Consider the following 17780-nt stretch of genomic DNA (forward strand, 5'->3'; position numbering starts at 1 on the left):
TTTGTAGGAAATCAGTGAATCAGGCAACTGAACACTGAGCGAAACCATGAAGAGTGAGCTTGCTTTTTTGATGCCCAGGAACTGATAAGATGCAGAGAACCCAGAGACATCATCTTTACATTTCAAAGTGGCCGTCTACATCAAAGGAGACCCCAAATCTAAATGTGTGACCCTCGTAGATCCAAAGACAAAGGGCAAGGCCCTGCCTTTTCCAGCAAAAAATGAGAGATTGGGTTTTCTTAAATTTATGTTAGTAGTTTGGTGTAGTTTGTGGGCTTTTTCAGATTGCCTGGATTAAAAGCTGGTTTCTTTAGCCAGAGTTGTGTCCCTTCTATTTACACGCATTTCCCTTGAGGGTAAGGCCGTTGTATGAGATCTAAACAACAGGCTTTGCTTTAAAAGTTAGACTGTTTGCCAGGAAGGCAAATGAAATCTTGTCTGGGAAATATTCTAGAAACTCAAGGGGCAACACTGTGCCTTCCACACTGAGAAGGAGGCGGCGACCTCCTCTTAACACACCCAATTGTCATTTACGTAGGAGTTGGCTTCGATAAACTGAACTCTCTGAGGCCAGGGCTGCATCCTTCATTCATCTGTGTAATCCTCCTCCTGAACACAGCCCCCTGGCATACACAGGGTGTGATGAAAGTCCTCTGAGTGAACAAATGAATGAATAAAGGGAATGAACTAACGAGCTGAGCAGTTAGTTGTCTTAGACTGGCAAGTGGAAGGCAGTTCTAGCCAAGTATATTGTTGCCCAATAGGTAGAAAAATAATTCTGACCATCTCCTTTCAAGTTTTTTTTAGGAACAACAGCCGGGTGCCTAGGAGTAATAGTACCTTCTAACCTGGCCACTCACCTGGTCAGCTAAGGATGTGGAGAGCATGCCCATCAGCTCTCTCTCTGCAGTCAGCCGCCACATCTGCTCCCATTTCATCTTCCGCAGCTTATCCAGAAGCAGCAGGATCACTCCTGGGCAACAGCGCAGATGCAGGAGGGAAAGACAGCAGTTAAGACAGAGTCAAAGATACTTGTGCATGTGCTTTGGGATGAACACACCTGGGTTCAACCCCATCCTTTGCCAGTTACTCCGTAGGAGACGTTAAACAATCTCTGTGAAACATTCTTATGCAAGGGAACATTAGCACAGACCTCAAGGCTGCTGCAAGAAGGAAGTGACGTGGGCAGAAGAGCCCTGTGCCTCCTGGAGATAGATGGCAGTGATAGTGGCACAACCATGTGAATGTCCTGAATGCCAATGACTTGGACACTTAAAGATGGCTAAAACGGTGTATTTATATTATATGTTTTACCCACAGTAATTTTCAAAAGAGGCCAGCAGTGCACCTGATATGCAACGCAGTCCCTATAAGCATTCAGATCTCTCCTGTGTTTTTCGCCCAGGGAATGACAACTTGCCTAAGTTTAGCTGATGGACAATGTTTGTATAATATATGCTGCTTATCTTTAGAGACAACAAAATAGCCCCTCTATGATTTTATTCTGGGTAAGTCTTGCCAATCTACTTTATGTTTACGGATAAGCCATAATGCTCGTTTCAGTGTTCCCAGTTTCAGCGGTCTTCTCTGGCCCATGACGATCAACACATACGTAAACTACAGGGAAGGTGGGGTTGATACTGGGTCATTAAGAAGAGCTCCAAAAATCCTTGGGTTCTTAAGAAACTAATAATAATAAATTGCTTCTTCCTCTTCCCCTTCATTTTTTTGCTGTCAGTTTTTATGCGAAGGGAGCCGGGTGAACGGCGGATTGTGTAGCTAGAGAAACTGCCCCTGTATACCCTTTTGTATTTTTAAAAATGTGACAGCAACTTAATGTGTAACTCAGGCAACAATAAATTAACTAATAAGAGTCTAAAAAGAAAAGTACGTTTTGGCTTAGCTGAATGACTTAGAAGCAGTTATCTGCTACCAGGTCAGTGAGAGAGCGCAGAACACAGAGAGCAAGAGAATTTCCCCGCAGGTCCCTGCGGCTAATGGATGAACACAGATTGGTGGACGGAAGTGCAGCACCCATGGGCCTCCACATCAGTCCTCCTCAGGATGCTTAGCTCAGCAGAAAGGCCAGTGGAGAAAAGTCCAGGCAGCTGAAAAATGATCTTAGTTGGTACCTAGTACATACGTTTCTAAGATTGCTGGAAAGAAATTGATGCCCCAAATCCCACATACATGTCAACTCTGAGATTTTTTACTTTATCCAGTGGCATATATTTGAAAGAAAAGTTATTTGCCATTTAGTGAAAAGGTCGGGTAGAACTGACATTTGAAAAAAATATGCATCTCTCTATATAATGGCTATGGGAATAATGGAATAATACATGGATCTGACCTTGTGAGTTAAAAGGGCAAATTGCATCGGTTCCATATCTCCTTTGTGCTGTTAGGTCTTTATGCACACATTTCACTTAATGTGACAAGATCGTTACAAGCTAGATATTGTCATTCTGTTTTACAGGTAGGGGAGCCGAGGGGCTCAGTCAGATGCTTGAACAAGTCACAAAACCAGTGTCTACACCTGATTCAAACTCAGGTCTGCCCGACTCCAAAGACAGTGCTGCTTCACCCACACCACACAGACCAGGGCCTGGCAATGCCTCTTTGGAGCCCTGTGACTCAGGCCAAGACTCTCCTTTTTTGGTTTCTACATGTTTAAATGAGGAAAACGCTACTTGCCCTGCCCAACTCAGAAAGCTACTACGCCCCCTAGTGGTAGGCAGGTGAATGTTTAACCACCAGTTTCCCAGGTTGCGGGGTGGTGGGCGAGGGGGAGGGAGCACCTTGATTTGTAGCATTTGCGGATTCCCGTGGTATCAATACCCCCATTTGTGGCCCATTTCAAGCTACCAGCGTGCTCTCCCTGAACACCTAGTTGGGGAGAACTGCCCACGACTGGCCCTCCCCGAGTCCGTGTGAGCTCGCTTTAGCACGCCACTGAAACTGTTCCCCAAACACAGAAGCAAGTTTAGAAATAGTAAAGTTTGCCACAAGTGTATTATCTGATTGCTTCTTTCGGGAACAAAGGAGAGAAAAATTTGCAAAGTTACAGCCCAAGAGACTATAGTGAGGGATTCAAGAGAATAGATTCCAGTGGAAGAGAATTTCATTAAGTTTTATTTGCAGAAACTAATTCTAATCAGGTTGGACAGATGCTCCCATATGTAGAAAAAATGGAGGGGAGGCTATAGACAATGATGAAAGATATTAATGTATATTTGGAAGCCTCTAGAGATGTCAGTGGTAGGCCTAGCAGTCTCTGGAGACAAAACTAAGAATTAATGGTTTTAAATAGTGTTAAGACTTGGTGAGTCCTATGCGGCAGAGATGATTCCACCCTATCTGCCACGCTGGTTGAAAGGAAGGGGGTGTCTAGAACATACGACTAAATGCAGAAATGTGGGCTCTTTCCAGTTACCCAGCCTTTTCTCCTGTGTGAATTTTATGTAATTTTTAAAGCATGAACCATTTTGAACCAACAGAAAAGTCTAGAAACTAATAACAAAGACCCACCACCCTGACTTAATAAATGTTAATATGACACCCCATTTGCTGTAGATAATAAAATACTACAGATAAATCAAAAGCTTCTCCACCTCCTTCGAGCCCTCCCTTCCTCCAGGGGAACCAGTATCCTGGGGTGGTTGAGTTTCATTTCCACGCATGTTTGTATATTTTTATTCTCTATGCATATATTAATAGACAGTAGAGGGTGTTCTAGAATGTTTCATCATATTTTCTGTTTTAGCTTATCTTTCCACCCACTGTCATGTCTTTAAGATTTAACCATGGTGAAGTTTCTTGTTCATTCATTATAATCACTTTATTCATTGTATAAACATACCACAATTTATTTATTCCTCTACTGAAGGACAGTTTGGCAGTTTCTTATGTTTCTGCCTATATTATCAATGATGCTGCAATAAACATCCTAATGCCGACTCACTGGGTGCATGTCTTGTCAGGCACATGACGGAGCTTAGCTGGGGCCCAGCCTCCAAAGCTGGGGTGCTGTGTTGATGGTGCTAGTGGTCTTGAAACATGCCTGAACTATTCCCCCCAACCCTTCCTTCTCTCGCATTCAGGCCAGCACTGAGTCTTATGGACTCCACATTTAAAATGGCTTTTGTATTTCTTCTTTCACTCATTCATTAAACAGCTACTTACTCAGCACCTACTATGTGGGAACTAACTGAAATAGACGTGTGCTTGCTTTCCTTCCCTACTTTTCCTCATCTCTTGGGTTTTATTCAAACTCTTAATTCAGCATATCCTCACTGGATATATAACATCCAGTGGGTGCCGGGCCCTTTCGTGGAAGGCACACAAACCACTGTGGTGTTCAGTGTTGTGCGTGCACACATGGAGTCTGCACTGCTTATTAAGGGAACACAGGAGGGTGGCTAGTCAGCCTGGGCTAGGGTTTGGTCAGGCAGACAAGGTGGGGACATCCGAGGAGGCAATACAGATGAAGGCAGCATGGCCAGGCTTGGCTATGCAGGGAGTGAGTGATGGCTGGATGGTTTAAGTGGGGCAGATGCCAGGGTGTGAGCCTGAAAGGCAAGCAGGGCATGGACCAGGAGGGGCCTGTATCTATGAAAGAGATGCTTTCCAACCATTTCACACAACTTCTTACACAGAAAATGGTATCTTTATAAGCCACTGGGGGTATGAAGGAGGCTACTTGTGGCTGGACCAGGGATTCCAGCCACCCCAGGCCCCACTCAGGTGACCCCAGGGCTGAAGGGATCACTGTTTTGGCACATCTGTCACCCACGTGTGCCACCCTGGTTGGAAAGGGCTGCTCAGGACAAGTGGGAGGTAATGGGTTGAGGGAGGGAGTGACCACGACTGAATCTGTTGCAGAAAAGCCAGACTAAAATGTTGCTTTACCAGGTCATGTAACTGGCTCAAAGGCCCCTAGAGTCTTGGATGGTCTAAAGAACAAGCCAAAATTCCTTAGCCTGCCATGCCAGGCCCATCTGAGTCTTGCCACAGTTAATTTTTTTCCTTTCACTGGACCATTCCTCCTAGCAAACCTGGCACAATGGCACTTTATCACTTAACCACCTCTTTCCTTGCCAACTTGACAAGCCAGTACTCAGCTTGGTTTCCTCTTCAAAATCCCAGAATGTTTACTAAATATATGACTTCCCATTCCCCTATTCAACCAAGAATCAGAATCTGAAACAAATACAAAAATTCACACGCACACATGTTACGAAGCTTAGGAACGTCACTCTCAGCCTCTGCCTTCAAGAGCTTTGTTCTCTCTTCTGATGGGACAACCACCTTAGGGAGGAGGCCGGCTAGTCACTATTACAGCCCACGGATGGCTGTGAGAAGGGGGGTGCTAAGAAGTAAGGTGGTTTTCCAGTGTCACGGTGCTGACAAGTAACTACCCTGTCCAGAAAAGGGTCTCATCCTGCAACAGCATTAGAGCTGTGAAGACTGTACGCCTCCCCTGCCAGCAGGGCCTATGGGATGGATTTCCTTTGTATCTCAATGTTTTGAAAGACTGCTTCATGCTAAACATGAATGCCAAGTGTGTACTTGGCCAACACAGGCCAACAAGAGCTCATGGCAATCAGGGCTCCCAGAACCCACCGCTTGGCTGTATGTCAGCTGCCCTGACATGGCAAACAAGCCCCTGGGGACCCTGTCTGGCCTTTAATCAGGGGTCCCTCATTCAGAAATTATTTCTTCTGCAATTCATTTTAGCGGTGTGTTTTGAGCACCTCCTATGGTTCTATTCACTGGGTTTATCTGGGACTTAGTGATTTTAAAATGCAGCAGTTCTCAGGGAAGGGACATGGGTAACCAAGAAAATTCAAAGCACTGACAGATACAAGATATAGTAAGAACATGGGGACCAATATGGGGAAACTATGATTTGGGTGTTAGGGGAAATATTAGGGAATGGCTTTCTGAAATTAATGATGTCTAAACTGAAACCTAACAGATGCAGAGGATTACCTACAGGAAGGCAGAGCCAGGCAGGCTTCTCCCTGTGGGGCGGTGGATGCCTATCAGCAGCAAATATTTCCACTGCATGAACGGCAGGCCTGAAAAGGTAATGATTCATTTCCCCCTCTTCTCCCAAAAAAGAAAATTACAAAGAGGCTGCGTGAAGTTGTATAGCATGGATGAAAACATTTGTCTTTGCTCATAAATCTATAATTGACCTCAGGTTATTCTTATAATAAATATCCCCGCATCCTCACGTGGAAGCCGTAGAACAAAGCCTGGGAATACAGGCATGCTCGTGGCGATCACAGAGGGGGAGGCTGTACGTAACCAGACGAACGCAAGGACTTGGGAGCATGTGCCCTGGGGCGAGTCCTGATATGTTCGTCCACGAGCATTCTCTCTTAAAACAAAATCACTGGGATTCCAGGCCCAGTTCCTTATAACGTGGGAACAATGACACATGAACACCAACATGATCATGAGGGCTAAAAAATTGTATCTTTTCAAAGTATCTGATATGTGCTGTGACCTATTATTTCCTACCTTGAAACAAAAATCCCATGACATTAAAAAGTATCTAGTATGGTAGGAACAGGACTCTATGCTGCTAAATCGAGAAATATTAATTGATAGTAAGTGTGCACACCTAGTAATTCAGGTACTAGCCTGAATTCACTTGTCTTTGTAAAAATCTTTAAAATTCCCTTGTGTGTGGAATGCCCCGGACGCTTAAAATTTCTGAAATCTTTCCAGACCCATATTCCTTCTGAGTCTTCTGTCAATGGTGTCGCAATGAGCCTGATTAGAAGGTCCCTTGGGGTAATTGCAAGTGGCAGCTAAGAGATACAACCCATAGGAAGAAAAAATAATGAAGGAAGGCAAATCACCACAGTAAAATTATGTGCATAAATTATGTTCTTAAGCAGCTAAGGAGTCTGTTAGGCTGTTAAATATAATCACACAGATATGCACTTCGAAGAGAATCTGCCCGTCTCTTTAAAGGTTAAGAACTTGAACTCAGATTGTATGAGAGCTGAAAACAATGTTTCCAAGAGAAATATAACTCTAACTATTGACCTCACTCCTCCAGTGCCAGGGAGACATCCTAATTAATGATTGTAAAGGCCTTTGAAAATATGAAGTGGTACATAAAAGCTTATAAATAACAGTTACGGAAACTATACATTTCCTCGTTAAGGTGCCTAATTATCACTCACTGAACGTGCATAATTCCCACTAGAATTAATACAAATTATGCTCAAGCATGCACTGTGGGAACAGGCTTTTTTAAGTGAACACTGATAAAATGATAAAAGTAGCTCCTTCTGAAACTGGACCTTTTCAAGCTGAAACAGCACCGATCGGGCTTTGGAAAGTATGCCCTAGGCCAAACCTGCTTTCCTGCAGTCCGGGGGACGGTGGTGCCAAAAAGCTTGACTTTGGCCTTTGCTGCTGCAGGATCGGCCTCTCTGCATCCTTGCTGTCAGGGTCAGGGAGTGCGGAGCAAGCCCTTCGCCCCCGGGGACCAGCACTCTGCACAGGGACAGCCTGTGACAGGGCCTCCCCATGGAGCTGGCTGGGATGCCCAGAGCGGGTGGGGCTCTACCTTCAGCTGTTGTGCTGGGAGCATAAGAGACCAACACTAAATAATAAATGAATACATAAATTAAAAATCAAAGGCTTCTTCTGGGAACATCTGGTCCAGTGCTAGGGTTGCATCTGTGGATCAGGGGGCACTGGTTTTCTTCTAAACAGAGTATGTAGCAATGGCTTGGTTGCCAAACAGCAGGGCAAGAAAGGTGATGCCTTTGTAGAAAGGAGAGAGAAATAGTGCTTTTTTTATGAGCAAGATACTTTTACAAATGCAACTGCAAAAGGGACAACAGACTGAAAATAGTGACAATACTGATGGTCCTACAATGATCAACTAGCCTCTGTATACTAGGGACAAGGTGCTTTACTTAGATGGCCTCTAAGTCCTATGACCAACCTCGAGGTAAATGGAATCATACCCATAGTGCAGAGGAAGAAACTAAAGCTCAGATACAGCTAGTGAGTAGCAAAACTCATCTCAGTCTTTGACCTGTAGCCTTGCAACCATGCCACATTGCCTCCTGGGCTATGTGTGTGTGTACAAGCTCATAACTGATCACTGGCAAGGCCTAGTCGAGCCAATGGCCTAAAGCCCAAACCAGCCAGGTAGCTCCCTCCCGGAGGAATGGTAAGTAAATGTTGGAAGGACTGGGTGAAGACCATAAGCCAAAACCAGATCGCTTGTGTAAAAACCCAGGGAGAGACCAAGCATCGCATAAGGCCGGGGAAGGGAGGGCTTCCCCAAGGACAGCCCTGTGTGAAAAGGACGCTGTGCGCATGGGGTGGGGCCAGACCCAGCGTAAGGCAGCATGGTTACCTGGATGGGGCCAAGAAAGACTGCAACTGGCACACTGTTCCCTAGCAACCTCTGTCAGCTTTCCCTTGCACAAAGCACAGAGATCCTCTTCTGCATTTGAGCCACTGAAATAACTTCTCAGCACGTGGCATACCACCTCTCCAGGCAAGGAGAGCCCCTTAACACTCATCCAGGGTGTCTCTCATCCCTGCATGATGAAAACCTGTTCAAGAAGAGATTCTGCCATTATTTGCTTCCTTCCTTTCTTCTTCTCTTTTCTTCTTTGCTTGTTTTTTTCTCTCTCTCCCTCCCTCTCTCTTTTTTCTCATGCAGCCCACTTGCACTCTTTATCCACGCTAAGGAACACGGCTAAAATTGGCTTGGTCGATTCAAACCATATGCTTCCTTGATTCAGGAGAAACGGAGGTCCAAGTGGCCATGTGCCTCCCTCACACCACTTCAGATTAAACCTTTTACTTGTAATCTTAATGCTTCCCACAGTGTGTTCCATGGCATCTAGCAGGATGCTAATAGGTGTGGTGGGAAGCAGGGCTAACTAACTTAATTAAGTTAGGAGGCGGAGGGTTGAATTAAGTTAACCGGTGTTAGCTGCATGGTGGATCTCAGAGGGGGGCTGCCATATCCAGCATCTTCCAGATTCATTCTCCAGGACCCCATTTTCCCTTTGGCCCAGGAATCTGGTAGGATATTGCAGTCCCCTTCTCTCTGAGTCTTCACTGCTTCTGTCTGCAACTTTCTCAGCTCTGCACCTGCACTGCAAAGGCCAGTACATGAAGACTCCTTAGTCCTTAAGCGTTTCCTGTGGCTTTGCGGGTCTGAACCAGAGAAATAAAACCTTGAGTCAGTGCTGTGTGGAGGCTGTAGGGAACATGCGGGCTCTCATCCCAGAAATGTTCATGAAAATGACCCTCAAAATCTCGACTTTCCTCTCTTCTGCTTTGAAGCACTAGTGCTCTCTTCTCATGTGTGACCTAACAGAAGGTGAGTTTATTAAAAACCACTTAATTTAAAATCCCCTGCTGATTGTACCTGGGACTCACTTTTGATCACATAAATTAAAAGATTCTACTTTTTGCTTTTTAAGTTTTTTCCTTCCTAAAAGTTCTGTGGCAGAGAGAGGGGGAAAAAAAAGGAAATCCTTCCTCCTGCAGCCTGACTTTGTGAAAATTTTTGAAAGTGGGGATGGATGGAGTATAAAGGGATTTTCATACCTTATAAAAGGCTGGTGGTCATTTCACTCACTCATTCATTCATCCAATTAATATTTATTGAGTAATTTCTATGTGCCAGGCACCACATACACAGAAGTAGGAAACAGTGGTCCCTGCACTTAAGAATTTGGAGGTGCTTAAAGGCACTCAAATAGAGAGAGGTGTGTTCTGGGCAGGCCGGGTTGGCTCAGGAGGGGTGGGGTCACATCTTATGTCATGGAAAGGGGTCCTTTAAGAGACCAAATTTCATCCTTCCTCTTCTCACTGGATAGAATATATTTGGTGAAGGTTATGACAGGGCTGAGAACATGGAGGGTTTAATGGCTGGCAAATACTTTTTCACCAAGACTCGCAGAGTACTTTAATTTTTCTGCTTTTATAAGCAAACTTTTCACTGGAGTTTAGCACACATTTGGAAAAAGTGAAGAGATCATATGTATATATAGCTCGATGAATTTTCACAAAGCGAACTCACTGATGTAACCGGAGCCCACACTAAGAAACAGAACCTCACTAATAGACTAGAATGCCCCGAGAGTCCCCTTACCATCACACACACACCCATTATCTTGTCATTATCCCAAATTCTGACACCATAGTTCAATCAGGTTCTGACTTTCTTATAAAGTCAATCATACAGTATGCACCACTTATGTGACTGGCCTCTGGGCTCCCCGCTATGTCTATGAATCCATTCCATTACTGCATGTGGCTGCAGCCTGTTCATTTAATGCTATATAATAATCTACAACATGAGTGCATCTCATCCTACTTATCCATTACGTTGCTGATGGACATTGGAGTTGTTTCCTGTTTTGAAACCTGTTAAAACCAGTTTTGAATCTCTTAGTGTCACATGCAGGCATTTCTGTTGGGTGCAAACCTAGGAGTGGGATTTGCATGTCACATGGCATGGACGTGTTCAGCGTCAGTAAATATTGCCGAGTTCTTCCTATTATACTCCCAATACTAGTGTGAGTTCCGGCTGATCCACGGCCCCGTTAACAAGTGTCATTGTGTGCTTCTGCATTTTAGCTTCTGGTAGGTATGCAGTGGTATCATATTACGAATTGCGATTTGCATTTTTTGATTAATGCAGCTCAGTACCTTTTCAGATGTTACCTGCCCATCTGGGTAACCTCTTTGGAGAAGTACCTGTTCAAATCTTCTGCTCATTTTTCTGTTGGGTTGTCTGCCTTTCTCTTACTGACGTGCATTAGTTCTTTATTTCTCTGCTCCCTCTTTACCTGAGGCAGAACTGACATCTACATTGTGTGTGCGGTGTACACGTGTTGGTTCGCAGTATGATTACTACAGCAGTTGCCAGCTAACACTTCTATCATATCACATAAAATTACCATTTCTTTTTCCCTCTCTCTGCTTTTAAGGCAAGGGACTGTGGGTCCTAAAGCTGACTGAAGACAAGTGACTTTCTGGTTCTATATGCTCAGCTGTGCACTGACACAGACCCACTGCTTGAAGTGGGCTGGACTTCCTTGGATGGGGCAGGGGGGTGATGCTTACTACCCACTTCACTAGTTCTTTGGTGGAATCAAAGAATTTTATGCTAGAAGAAACCTCAGAAGGTTAGCAAATCCATGTCTCATGCTCATCCTCGTGTCCCTGAGGAAACTGAGGCCCAGAGAGGCTACATGGCTGGTTCAAAGTAAACCAGCTGGCATGAAGTAAAAGCAGCTCAAGGACCCGAGGACCCCACCTTTCCCTTGCACTTTCTCTTCCTCCTCTAACCTCTGCTTCTCACTAATCCATCTGTTTGAACTCATCTCCATTTTGCTTACTCTTTCTAGGCTCATTTGCCAAACGAGGGGGCTAATTCCTGGTTGCCTCCACAAGCCTGAGGAGATTCTGCAAAAAGTTCCTCTGACCCGTAGAGTGTTTAGCAAGGGACAAATTGAGGAAAAGTGCTCCTGTGGGTTGAACTGGGTACCCCAAAAGGTATGTTCAAGGCCTACCCCCAACAGCTGTAAATGGCACATTCTTTGGAAGTAGGGTCTTTGCAGATGTAACCATGTTAAGATGAGCTGTACTAAATTAGGGTGGCCTCTAATCTGAAGACTGGGGTCCTTAGAAGAGAAGAGACAGAGAGATGTGGAAGAAGGCCGCGTGAAGATGGAGGTGGACCCAGGAGTGATGCAGCCAGAGCCAAGGAGTGCCTGGGGCCACCCGGAGCTGGAGGAGGCAAGGAGGGCCCAAGAGGCTCTCAAGGGAGCAGGGTCTGGCCAACACCTAGATTTGGCTTTGTCTCCAGAACTGCAAAAGTCTAGATTTCTGCTGATGCCACCCAGTTTGCAGTACTTTGTTATGAAGTCCTCAGAGACTGACAAGTCCCCAAGCCCCAAATGCACTTTTTTCTCCAAGAAACACACCAGAGAAACTTGATTTCCCAAGCACCCCAGGCTATTATTGTCTTATCTGAACTTACTACTGCCATTTTCCAGTTTTGGACAGATTTTCACGGATAATCACGAAGTTGTAGAAGGTAAGGGATTCTGCCCATCTTAGACAGCAAGTGGTAGAGAGACCCAAGGCACAGACATGCTCACTGGTCTGGTCTGGGCTCTCACCCTACCCAGAAAACCCACCAGGGGATCAAGCCTCTTACAGGACCAGCTCTGAGACAAAACAGCCTCTCATGGACAGTCCATCAGAAAGCGGAGATGACGGACACGGAACCGACATTGTGGCCATGCCCAGACCACTCTAGTTAAGGGACTGATTGAAGACTGTCCAACCTGTCTCTCCTAGTGAGAAGAAAGTATCTGCTCTAGCTGTACACAGGAAACCCACAGAGTCCAAGATTTGGGTCTTAACGATTACCAAAAACCTTAGAAAAGTCAGAAGTAGATGCAAGAGCCCAGACAGCACCGCAGAGCCTGTCCTGGGGGCCCAGGGCCTCCCAGACTTTCTCTCAGGGCTGAAAAATACCTACTCTCCGAATAGAAGTCAGATCTGCTGAGCAGCCTGTTGGCATGGAGATTTTAATTTTTTACAAATAACGAGCCTGTGTCTCCCTACCAGTCAGACTAAATGCCCCAGTGCACAAGATGATGTCTCATTTGCTTACCATGTAAGGCAAGACGGTGTGGAGGGCTGAGCACTTCTGACCCCGTTGAACGTGCGCTGGAGCCCGACTGATCGCTGAGCTGACGCACTGCAGGAAGGGCAAGGCGCTTCTGCAATTTCAAACTTAAAGAGCAAGTCCACATGCAAGGGCGCACTCTGCCCCGCTCACGCGCTCACAGGAAATGCATGAGCGGCAGAACAGCCGTGAGGCAGGTGCAGCTCACAGTGCCCTTGGCTTTTCTCCCTCCCATTATGAAGGGAAAAGGAACTGGGTGCCTTTTCCATGCTGGGCCGCAAGTCCTCCATGTGTCCCCTCGGGGCCTGCTCTGTCCTTCTCCGCCTTGTCTGTGCCCTGGGAGACTCATCCCTGCAGATCACCTGGAGCCCTGGGGGCTGTTTGCTGGATGAGCCCCGGCCACAGGCAGCAGGCTGGGAGGAAAGGGGGCGTACTCCTCCCCCATGCCGACAGCACCGGGGGTCCCGTCCCGCTTCAGCTTCTGCTGGGCAGCCACGGGCCTAGCTCTCCTGGTTCCTGACAGTATAAACGTTTCCCTTTGCATTTGGTATGGGCTGAACTGTGTCCCTTCCCCGCCCCCTGCCAAACCAAACGCTGAGGTTGTGACGATGGGGGTCTTTAGAAAGGTGGTAAGTGAAAATAAGATGATTAGGATGGGCCCTAATCCAGTGTGACTGGTGTCCTTATAAGAGGAGGAAACTTGTTAGACAAGTACAGAGGGGCGACCAAAACACAGGGAGAAGATGGCCGTCTGCAAGCCATGGGGAGAGGCTTCAGAAGAAACCAACCCTGTGAACCTTGATCCTGGACTTCTAGCTTCTAGAATTGTAAGAAAACAGAATTCTGCTGTCCAAGGCATGCAGGCTGTAGTCCTTTGTTACGGCTGCCCTATGAAACGAACGCACCCTCTCAACCCAGAGGTGGTAACAGCTCCCTTCTTCTCGCCTCTGGTGCCTAGCAGCCCTCTGCCGCCTTCAGCGCCACCCGTTCACCACGCAAACAGCCCCTTCATTGAAATACTTTGACTCGTCTGATGGGATGACGGGATCCTGACTCTTACTGTATCTTTTAATTCCTTGGGAAACTGGGATGAGTATGTTCATTTTACAAGTAAGGAAACGGACTCAGAGAAGCCATGCATGTAGTGACGGGCAGAGCTGGGATTCCCACGGACTCCAGTGGCACCGTGTGCTGACGCTGTAGCCCTGCGGCAGGCAGAGTGGAGGAGCCACCTCACAGAACCAGAGGAAGACCCCTGAACATCACCTAGGGAAACCTCTTCGCTGCATAGATGAGGAAAGCAGCAGAGAAGTGGGCTCCAGGGCCTCAGGTCAGGAAACCAACGCTGTGGCAGAAACAGGACTTGACTACAAGTCTCCGGATTCCAGCTCTGGGCTGCTTCCCTGAGTGATTTGAGACTGATGGCAAGAAGAGTCACCTCTCAAGTTCCACCCCCGGGTTACCTGGGGACGAAGAGTAAGCATCCTAGCATCCGTCCACGCCAGCGCCATGCTTGCCAGGCACGTGACCTGGGGCAACTGAGTGTGCGTTACTGCTCTGTGCGTCAGTGTACTCTTCTGTAAAATGGAGTCATTAGAGATGACTCACAGGACTATTGTGAAGACTAAATAAGATAAAATAGCACAGTGACCAGTCTTAAATAATGAGTTATTGCTATTACCTGTGGTAGATTTTTAAACCTAAACTAAGTTCTCCCTATCGACCTGTAGGCATTGAATTCACTGCTCAGAAGCTGAATGATAATAATAAATGATGACACTGATAATGGACAATGATGGTGGCAGTCCACTGTGAGATACCTCCCAGACCCCCGGTTTGTGCTGGGCATGCCCACTGCCTCTACGCCTTGCAACATCCCAGAAAAGCTGGGGACATTACTAAGGAGAACTCAGATTCAGACCCAGTTTCATAGCTCTCAAGCCCATGCATTTCCCAATACCGTTGTCCATGAGATGAAGTAAAGCATGGCTAGTACAGGAAACTGGCTGTAGAAAGCATGAGCAACCCAGTCTATACGTGAGACTTTAAGCCAGTTTACCCTACATCCTTTGTGTCACCAAACGGTGAGCTCCTGGTGGGCGGCTGTGGGCCTCACTGACTGTACCCACAGCTTCCAATACTGTGACTCACAGTGGGTCTGCTCCAGACAAATATAGTGCCCTGCACTGCTGCTGACCTGGAGTGAACTCTGGGGAGCTGAGTGCCACCTCTGCAATAGGCCCTGTGCAGGCCAGGTGGCCTGGCTATCAGTGTGAATCCCTCTTGCATGGAAGCCAGCTTCAAGGCAACACTTTAATAGGATGAGCTGGCAGGTGTGTGCCCTTATTTCCTAGCACAACCACATTTCTAGAGATGGCTTTGCATGTGGCCAGACACTGGCAGGGGAGCCTTGCAAAGATTTGGAGGCTCGAGAGGTTAATTCTGGAGCTGTTACTTGTTTTCCACATCACCTGGGGCTTGTCGGCTAATTTCTGTACACTTCTCTCTCCTGGTCTGTAAAATGGCTATGGTGGGATCACATTTATTTTTTCATTCAGTTGATATCTGTCAAGAGTCTCCTGCACCGGAACCCATTCTGAAAACAGAATCCCTGACCTCAGGAAGCCTACAGGCCAACAGAAGAGAGAAGACAACAAACAAAGCCAGTTAAATGTATAGTAAGTTCTGTGATGATAAAGCAGGGAAGCAGGGTAAGGGGTGCTCAGGTGGTGGACCTGCTGAGATTTCAAATGGGTGGTCAGCAAAGGCTTCTCTGAGAAGGTGAAGTGGAGACTTCGGAGGCGAGGGAGCAGGCAGTGCTGACAGGGGGAGGAACTCAGAATCAGTCACAGGGCAAAGCCCTGAGTGCCCACAGGCTGCATGGCCTGCCTCTCCGGCAGCTGTGGAAGTTAAACAAGATAATAATGCATCTGATGCATCCATTCCTAACAAGAGCTCAATAAATGTCAGCCAGGGCCATTAACATTTTTCCCAGGGGCACACCGGCCTCACCTGCTGGGAAGGCACTCCAGCAGGCAGAAGGCCCCGATAACCCTTTAGGGTCTGAACCTGTACTCATGAGTGAGCCCACCTGCTCTCTGCCAGCCTGCTCTGGGCAAACCCGCAGGCTGTCCTGTTCATGGGAGAGGGTTTCCTATAAATTGGGTTAGCGGGGTGCACACTGAAGGCTGGGGAGAACCAAATCCCTTTTGTAGTGGTGTCAGTTTATAAAGAAACTGCAAAATTACCGTGGTCCAAGTTCTCAGGCAGGAGTGAGAAATGTCCTTCCTCCGATGACGTTTCTAGCACTCAGTGACCCAGACAGAAGGGAGGTGGGGGGCAGGGAAGGTAGAGCCCAACTACAGTATCCTTTTATGGATCTGTGTGACACAGAGTGAAATTTCTTCCCAGGAATGAATTTTGCTTCTGTGAAGTGAGTGGAGAGAAAGCATGGTACTTGTGAGCAAATATCCAGGGTGATTCGTGGTAATCATGCGTGGATAAAATGAAAGTTCCTGTGGCCAGGATGCTCACCTGGCCCTGGTTGGCTGGCTCACTACACATGTGTGGGCTATTGACTCTACATAAAGAGCTCCACCCAGTGCTCTGGGCAACACGGTGGCAGGGCTGCAAGGCTGCAGGAGAGCAGAACAGAGGACACAGACTAGGACAGCCGTGCAGGTAGAAAGGCCCAGAGGACGGCTGTGCAGGCCCAGAGGCAGAGACCGGCTTGCTGCGTGCAGACTCACTCTGAGTGAATGGGATTCTAGTGACTGACCTGCCACCATGGAAATAAAGTTGGGTATAACCCTTTCACCCCAAGAACGTTCTACTGTAATTTCTTTGGTCACACTGAATTCATAGCAAACTTGCTGGGGCTGAAACCCATTGGCAAGACATCATGATAACCAAATAGGATCCCACATGGCTGAACTCCATGTCAGGAGGGTGGGGATCAGAAAATGAAGGAGACTGCTCATCTCCACACATTGGTTTTTAAGGGCCTGTGGCCACCCCGAGCTGTGCTTTAGGAATGGATACCGACGTTTGAATTTCATATCATTTACATGTGCCACATAACATACTTACCTTTTAATTTCTTTCTCAATTATTTAAGAATATAAAAACTATTCCTAGCTTGAGACAAACCAAAACAGGCAGTGGCAAGATGTGTTATGTGTCAAGCCCTGCTGTACACAGTTCAACACATTCATTAGGTAGATACTAAATAGCCTAGGAATAAGATTAAGAAATAAACATTCCCTGAGGGTATTTGCCTGGCCACTCCAACTTGATCCTAGGCCTGTTGAAGATAAGGACCATGTTTTCTACTTCCCTTGGTTCTTCCACTGACCACAGCTGGAGAGCCTGCTGGCCCCGTGCTGGGCACACAGTCTGTGCTAACTATACATGGGCCCAATAAGCCAGGCTGGCCTTGGTGGAAGGGCAGCGTGGTCTGAGAGAGGGGCGATGTCTCTTGGGTAATTGAGCTGAGATTCCCTCGACTTGTAGCGGTCCACAGGGCTCTGCTAACCCATTCAGGCTCCCCCATGCCACTCTGATTCAAATATATCTCACTTGCTGTGGGGAAATGTTAAATATGGTCTAAAAGGACATCCGGCAATTAAGGGCTCATGGTGGGGAGTTGTTTAAGCATAAAGGTGGATGACAGGAATGGCTCTCTCAAGGAGACAGACTGGGAGGCTGGTGACTTGCGCTGTCTCTGATGTTGCTGGCATTTTTTGCTAGGTCCTGTCAGTCCCAGGGAAAGTATAGGCTAATGGGTCATAATCCAGGCAAATAAACCACTGGAGGGTCATATCTGCACCCCTCTTCCCTACAGCCCAAGGGCTTTCTCAATCTGCCACTTATGTATTCTAATCTCTTCTAATTGTTTCTAAGTCTTTTTGTTTTTAGGTTTGTTTTAACTCTATTGAGAAATGCCCCAAATAAATGTGTATGTTTAAAGCATACAATGCGATGATTTGATATGTATGCCGTGGCAGGGTGACCAGGACCCAGGTAATTAACACAGGCATTACCACACATTACAGGTACTCTGGAACATTACAGG

The 17780-nt window shown here is 46.7% G+C and overlaps 1 protein-coding gene across 3 annotated transcripts in view; it reads right to left on the bottom strand.

The window, feature by feature from the left end:
- LARGE1 (LARGE xylosyl- and glucuronyltransferase 1) overlaps positions 1-17780 on the bottom strand; it is a 500680-nt gene that overhangs the window by 75364 nt on the left and 407536 nt on the right. For all 3 annotated transcript variants that reach the window (XM_073213795.1, XM_073213797.1, XM_073213796.1), the window contains one exon: positions 861-973. In XM_073213795.1, coding sequence (XP_073069896.1) covers positions 861-973 — 113 coding nt within the window. The remainder of the gene's footprint in view (positions 1-860; positions 974-17780) is intronic.

Source organism: Manis javanica, chromosome 10, assembly GCF_040802235.1.
Source record: "Manis javanica isolate MJ-LG chromosome 10, MJ_LKY, whole genome shotgun sequence".
Classification (NCBI taxonomy): domain Eukaryota; kingdom Metazoa; phylum Chordata; class Mammalia; order Pholidota; family Manidae; genus Manis; species Manis javanica.